Below are 7,153 nucleotides of genomic sequence, written 5' to 3'. Positions count from 1 at the left end.
GTGGCTTGGAGCTGTCCCTTCACTGCTCACCTCCTAACTTACATTCAGTTCATCTTTCCTGGAGGGACTGGCTAGGAATCTTGGGAAAGCTTGAATTAGGAGCCTACTTCCAGTTTTCTGGCTCTTGGGTTGGGGGGAAACTGGGAGTTGGGATTCTGATCTGAAAGCCCTTTGAAAAGATCATTCTTAGGAAAAAAAAAACTCCTAAGGCCACCCACTGACCAGAATGGGGTAATTTCCTCTCTGTAGGTAGGGGGAGTCGGGGAAGGACAGAGGAAACAAGATGCACTGTCTACTGTGTGATTCATTTTTCTTGCCTTGGCAAGGAAATCACTGAATTAAGAGTAGCTAGGGACAGGGAATCATGCAGTCTGTGGGGTCACAAAGAGTCGGACGTGACTTAGTGACCAAACAACAAATCCAGAAAAAACCCACCCACCCAGCCAGCACAGTCACGTTGGTGGCACAAAGGTTGGGCTGGCCTCTGTCCCCCTTTCCTCCCTCCCCACCGTCCCAAACTGGACATAAGACACACACTAGCGGGCACAGGAGTTTGCAGTGCCACTTTATTGCCAATAGCTGACATTGCCTGGGGCTAGTGGAAAATAAATTAGAACTATGGTAACATCTGACAGGTATGGCTAAGCTGGAGAGGGGAGCAGGTTTTTGTGGGCACTGATCTTAGGGAAGGGGTGTAAGGTGGCTGTGGAAATGTCCATGGAGAGCATCTCTTCCACCCCTAAGACCACAGAACCATCTCCTCCCTCCTGGTGCCCACCAAAGGGGCAAAGTGGAGGCCAGGTTCTCTTAGCTGCCAGGAGCTCAGTGAGGTGAGACAGGCAGTGGGGAGCCCTCAGCAGGATCAAAGCCAGGCGACCAAGGCTTGGATCCCAGAAGAGAGCAGGAACTGAGAATCACATCCGGTCACAGGATGACACAAGGAGGGCGGCTGCTGGTGATCTTTTCGAGGGGTTCTCCGTTACTGGCTCTTCGGATAGCCTCAATGAGCTAGAGGGCAGAGATGTGGAATGGCATGATGTGTCCCTTGGAGGGGCAAGCTGAACTAGGGTTATTCCCGGTATTGCAAGTACTCACATCTTTCTCATAAGGAAAGCCCCCATTCTCCAGCTTGGAGAACACCAGCTGTCCATTGATTTCAATCTCAAAGGCCCCTAGTATTAAATAAACGTATGAATGAACTGTATGCTGAGCACAGGCAAAAGGCGGGAAGTTCTACAAAAGGGGGGGCCTTCCACACTCCTTAGACCTCACACAAGCTCCCTCAGCCACATTAGAGATTCTTCAGGCCATTTCCTAGCCTAGGGTCAAGCCAATGAAACTGAAGGGAGGCATCACCCGTGTGCCCTTCCTTTGAATTCCTGGTAACTCAATGAAAGTTTCCCTTCCCTCCAACACTTCGGTCTCACCCGTTTCTCCCATAGGCTTCCTCACCTATGGAAGGGGACTCAAGCTGGCTGGACATTTTACTATGTGCCAGGTACTGCTGGACACTATAAAGCAGCCAATGCCAGAGCTAGAAAGTGATGGAGCTGGGATTTAGAACACTGACTCAGCAGGTGTTCCGCAGCCTCACCTGTGCCCCCCAGGCGCGACTCGATCTCGATGCCTGGATACTGCTCCTTCACGGCACTCGCCAGCTCCAGGTAGGTCGCCTCGAAGCCGCAGGGTTCGCTAGGGAGAAGATACCGGAGGTCCGGTTGGGTTTCGGAAAAGGTACCTCCGGTGGACCCACCCTCGTCCGGCCCGGATCCCCGTCACTGGCAGGGGCCGCTCACCAGTACTCAACCACAATGCGGACCCCATGGCCCGGTTCGGTCTCCCCGGGAGGGGGCGCTACGGACGTCGTCCCTGTATCCCCGCTCATTGCTGCCAGCTCCCTACAGCCGCTGCTTCCGGGTGTGACGCGACGCCGCGGGCACGTGATGGGGCGGGGCCGCGCGTGACGTCGGGTCGCCCCCTGCAGGCGGCTGCTACTGCGTTCTGACCGTGTTACCTACCAGCTCGAGAGCTTGGGCTGGGCGGATCGGCCTAGACCACCTTTCCGGGCCCGCGTTCTCGGAGCGCCGGTCTTGCCCCACATCTAGTGTCCGCTGGACTTCACGGTCTTATTTAATCTAGTGACATATCTTAGACTGCAGAGGGCCCGGGGTTGACTGATGATATGGAATAGTTGCCGTTTCTCCTGTCTTGCTGATGGCATTGTAAAGCATTCCACAGTTACACACTCAGGTACTTCTTACTCTTAAGCGCTAAACTGCAGGCACAGCCTGGGTAGTTTCCGTGTGTCTCATGCCTTCGGAAACCTTTAGGCTTTAAGGCTTCTATTCCGTAGGCTCTTTGAGGCCGTCACGTGCACCCAGTTCTTCCACCTCCCCGACTCATCCTACCCCGCCACCGAGCTGGCTTCTTTATTCCCGTTTTGCAGCTCTAGAAATGGAGACTGTCTCCTTGCCTCTTCTTTCCCTGGGGCCCCACCAAAGGATCCTCTCACGTTACCCACTCTAGCATCCCTTTAAAACATTCATTTCTAAACAATTCAGTGACTTAGGGAGTTGTGAAGCCGTCTCCACACATTTCCACCGACATAAAAAAAAAGTCCCACCTGCGTATTTTCAATCTTTCCAGCTACCGGCTCCAACCCTAACCAACCACGGATCTGCTTTCTATCAATTTGCCTTTCCTGGATGTTTCATTTAAATGAAATACTATGTAGTCTTTTGCTTCTGACTTCTTGCACTCCTTTTAAAGTTTTTGAGGTTCATCCATGTTATAGCATGTACTAGTGGTTGCCTGGAAAATCCCATGGACGGAGGAGCCTGGTAGGCTGCAGTCCATGGGGTCACTAAGAGCCGGACACGACAGAGCGTCTTCACTTTCACTTTTCACTTTCATGCATTGGAGAAGGAAATGGCAACCCACTCCAGTGTTCTTGCCTGGAGAATCCCAGGGACGGGGGAGCCTGGTGGGCTGCCGTCTATGGGGCCGCATAGAGTCGGACAGAACTGAAGAGACTTAGCAGTAGCAGTGGTTCCTTTTTGTTGCCGAGAAATATCCCAGCGTATGGATGAAATATTTTGTTTATTCAATACCAGTTGACGGATATTTGAGTTTCCAGTTTTGGGGTATTTTGAATAATGCTGCCATGAATGTTTGTGTGTCTTTGTATGTGCATGTGTTTTTACTTCTTGTGGGTTCCTACCAGTAGAATTGCTAAGTCGTGTGGAAAGTTTATGTTTAACTTAAGAAATGGCCAAAATGTTTTTCAAAGGGGCTGTACCATTTTACATTCCTACTAGCAATATATGATGATTTGTTTCCCTATATGCTTGTCAACACTTGCTGTCTGTCTCTTTCATTATAGCCGTCCTGATGGGAGTGAGGAGGTTTTAATTTGCATTTCTCTAATGGTCTTGAGCACCTTTTCATGTGCTTATGAGCCATTCATATATCTTAATTTGGAAAAACATCTATTCAAATCTTTTGCCCACTTTTAATTGGGTTGTTTGTCTCTTTAGTGATTTGTAGGAGTTCCTTATAAACAATTGACCCTTGTACAACACAGGTTTGAACTGCGTGGGTCTACTTACATGTGGATTTTTTTCAGTAAATACATAGTACTACACAATAAAAGTCTGTGTCAATCTGAAGGTGAAAACCAGATGGGGGGCTGACTGTAAAGTTGTATTCAGATTTTCAACTGCTCTGGGTCATTGGTACCTCTAAGCCCTGCATTGTCCAATGATCAACTGTATTCTGGATACAAAGTTCCTAATTAAATGTATGACTTGTAACTATTTTCCTCCAGTCTTCCACAAGTATTTTTTTAAATTAAATTTTCAAAGTGCAAAATTTTAAAATTTTGGCGAAGTATAGTTTATCAACTTTTTATTTTGTCATTTGTACTTTTGCTGTCTCATTTGTATCTGAGATCTCTGCCTAACCCAAGGTAGAAAGATTTTCTCCCATAATTTCTTCTAGAAGTTTTATAGTTTTAGCTCTTACTTGTAAATCCATGATCTATTTTGAGTTAATGTTTGTAAATTGTGTAAGGTGAAGGTGAAGTCGTTCAGTCGTGTTCGACTCTTTGCGACCCCGTGGATGGTAACCTACTAGGCTTCTCCGTCCATGGGATTCTCCGTCCATGGGATTCTCCAGGCAAGAATACTGGAGTGGATTGCCATTTCCTTCTCCAGGGGATCTTCCCAACCCAGGGATCGAACCCAGGCCTCCCGCATTGGAGGCAGACGCTTTAATCTCTGAGCCAGCAGGGAAGCCCTGGTGTAAGGGAGGATCTAAATTCATCTTTTGCCATGTGGCTATTCAATTTGTCCCAGAACCATTTATCAAAAAGACTATTCTTTCCCTCACTGAATTGTCTTGGCACCTTTGTCAAAAATCAATTAACCAGTAGGTCAAGTGGTTAAGACTTTGTCTTCCAGTGTAGAGGGTTCGGGTTCGATCCCTGGTTGGGAAACTAAGATCCCACATGTCTCACAAACAAAAAACCAGAACATAAAACAGAAGCAACATTGTAACAAATTCAATAAAGACTTTAAAAATGATCCACATGAAAAAAAAGTTAAAATGTTTAAGAAAAATCAATTGACCAGAAATGTAAGGATTTTTACTTGGACTCTTGAAGCTGTCCTATTGATATATACTACTACTACTACTACTAAGTTGCTTCAGTCGTGTCCGACTCTGTGCGACCCCACAGACGGCAGCCCACCAGGCTCCCCCGTCTCTGGGATTCTCCAGGCAAGAACACTGGAGTGGGTTGCCATTTCCTTCTCCATACTGATATATAAATCTATTCTTTTTCATTCGTTTCTTTTTTTAATAGGTTTAGATATAACTTATACACAGTAATACCCATCCTCGGGAGTGTACCTTTCTGTCAGTCCTGACACACACCGTTGTACTTCTACCACCAGGACCAAGATACACAACAACTCCATTACCTCTTCACAAGCTTCTCTGCTGTCAGCTGCTCTCCCTCCTCCTCAACTCCAGATCTGTTTTCTGTCCTTAGCATTCTGCCCCCTCTAGAAAGTCATATAAATGGAATCCTATAGCACTGAGCCCTCTTGAGTCTGGTTCCTCTTTCCAACTTATCCTGTCCTTCAACATCCAGAGTGATTTTTCCAAAATATAAATCTGCCCACTCCTTTGGGCCTCGACTTAAGCTCAGATGGACCCTGTAGGGTCTGGCCTCTGCCCATAGTTCCTGCTGGTCTGGACAGACAGGATGGATGGCTCTTAAACCTGGTTTACAGAACAACCACCTGAGGGCTTGTCAATACCATACATTCCTGGGTCTTGTCCCCAGAGACCAAGTTTCAGTAGTTGGGGAGGGACCCAGGGATCTGTTTCTTTGTTGTTGTTTGCTTGGTTTTTTAAAGTTGTATTTATTTTTGGTTGTGCTGGGTCTTTGTTGGCGCTTGGGCTTTTCTCCACTTGCGATTCCCAGGCTTCTCATTGCCATGGCTTCTCCTGTTGTGGATCACGGGCTCTAGGCAGGCTGGCTCAGTAGTTGCGGCTCATGGACTTAGTTGCCCAGTGGCATGTGGAATTTCCCTGGACCGGGGATCGAAGCTGTGTCCCCTGCATTGGCAGGAGGAGTCTTACCCACTGGACCACCAGGGAAACCCAGGGATCTGTGTTTTTACACAAGCCCAGGCAGATTTGGAGGCCACACTTTGAGGGACACAGTTGAGTACAAAGCCTTTCCCCACACCTTTCACACGTGCTCAGCCACACCTGTGGGCTCCTCTCCTTCCTTCTCCACCCTGCTCTGCCTCTGCATGCTCTGTCCCCTTTTGTCAAGGGTTTTGGCACTTGTTTCATCGTCATGAAAAGTGCTCCCCCTTCGCATCCACCAATCCAAATCCTCCAATCCAGACAACTTCCCCTCTGCTCAACTGTCACTTCCATGGAGAAGTCTTCCCTAACTCCCTGTGTGTTTTCCCAGTATAGCTGTCTCTCATCATCTCTTATTATTTGTGTGATCCTTTGATTTCTTTTTATTTTGGCTGTCACTGCGTCTTCATTGCTTTGCTTGGGCTTTTCTCTGGTTGCAGCAAGCTGGGGCTACTCTCTAGTTGTGGTAGCTTCTCTTGTTGTGGAGCACTGGCTCTAGGCTTGTGGGCTTCAGTAGGCACATGGGCTGAGTTGCTCCATGGCATGTGGGATCTTCCCAGACCAGGGATTGAACTGGTGTCCCCTGCATTGTAAGGTGGATTCTTAATAACTGGACCACCAGGGAAGCCCTGGTTCTTTGATTAACATCAGTCTCCCTGATTGGGCTGCATGAAGATAACGGTGGGATCTGTTTTGTTGCTCCCTGTATCCCCAGTGCCAAGCATGCGGTTGGCATATAGTAGGTACTTAACGAATATTAGCTGAGTGAATGAAGAATTGATTGAGTGAATTGTCTACTGTGTTTTTCACATGATATCCAGTGGCCCAGATGACCTTGCCTCTTTCCCCACTTCTTCACTTAGTCCAGTCTGGTTTTTTCAAGGAAAACTGAGTTTGGAGAAAGTTGAGCATCCAGTCACTCCTCCAGGTCCCCCAGGGCAGATCTCTTATCACCCCTATGAATTGTTTGTTTACTGAACTGTCACCCACTTGTGGGATGAGGTTGGTGCCTTTGATCTCAGTCTCCTAGGCCCTCTCTCCAACCTTGTGTTTGCCTACTGCTGAAGGCCAGCGCTAAGGGGAGTCCCCTGGCACCTGGCCAGAGCTTTCCCCAAACGACTTCTGCCACTGGGAGACCTTGCCTAACCCCTTCGATTTCAGAAGGAAAACCTGAGACTGTGGACTTTGCTTAGAAGGGAGGGTATATGCTGGGTGCCCCTGAGGGGCCAGGGTGCAGCCTGGGTGGTCAGACTGTGGCTGGAGGTCAAGGGGCAGGCCGTGTTGCTGGACATCCTTCTGGCTGGCTTCCCTCTATCATAGAGTGCCCTTTGCCCCAAGGGGTAAGACCCTAAGCAGCAGATAGGCCCCCTAAATTGGCCAACGAACAGACCAGGTTTGGGAAGGGGCGTGGGGAAGAGTGGGCGAGTCCCTTTTCTCTGATCTTCCAGGTCCCTGCTCCTCCCTCCCAGGTCATGAGGACTCTAGATGGTCG

General features: G+C 48.5%; 1 protein-coding gene across 1 annotated transcript; it reads right to left on the bottom strand.

Annotated features, from left to right (window-relative positions):
- Window positions 1-544: 544 nt before the first annotated feature.
- MIEN1 (migration and invasion enhancer 1) lies at window positions 545-1,936 on the bottom strand. The gene is made up of 4 exons (XM_040245478.1): window positions 1,797-1,936; window positions 1,595-1,692; window positions 1,096-1,172; window positions 545-1,008 (listed from the first exon to the last, which is right to left on the bottom strand). Exons 1-4 carry the CDS (start codon window positions 1,883-1,885, stop codon window positions 925-927), a joined length of 348 nt encoding a protein of 115 aa, XP_040101412.1. The 5' UTR covers window positions 1,886-1,936; the 3' UTR covers window positions 545-924.
- Window positions 1,937-7,153: the final 5,217 nt, after the last annotated feature.

This window comes from Oryx dammah, unplaced genomic scaffold, assembly GCF_014754425.2.
Source record: "Oryx dammah isolate SB20612 unplaced genomic scaffold, SCBI_Odam_1.1 HiC_scaffold_8, whole genome shotgun sequence".
In the NCBI taxonomy this organism is placed as follows: domain Eukaryota; kingdom Metazoa; phylum Chordata; class Mammalia; order Artiodactyla; family Bovidae; genus Oryx; species Oryx dammah.
This window is presented reverse-complemented; position numbering and strand designations above follow the sequence as displayed.

Excerpts from the sequence above, each read along its gene's own strand:
- MIEN1 (XM_040245478.1), bottom strand. The coding sequence starts at position 1,885 with ATGAGCGGGGATACAGGGACGACGTCCGTAGCGCCCCCTCCCGGGGAG. Across the intron at positions 1,693-1,796 it reads CGCATTGTGGTTGAGTACTG|CGAACCCTGCGGCTTCGAGG; the intron begins GTGAGCGGCCCC and ends TCTTCTCCCTAG. Across the intron at positions 1,009-1,095 it reads GCTTTCCTTATGAGAAAGAT|CTCATTGAGGCTATCCGAAG; the intron begins GTGAGTACTTGC and ends TCTGCCCTCTAG.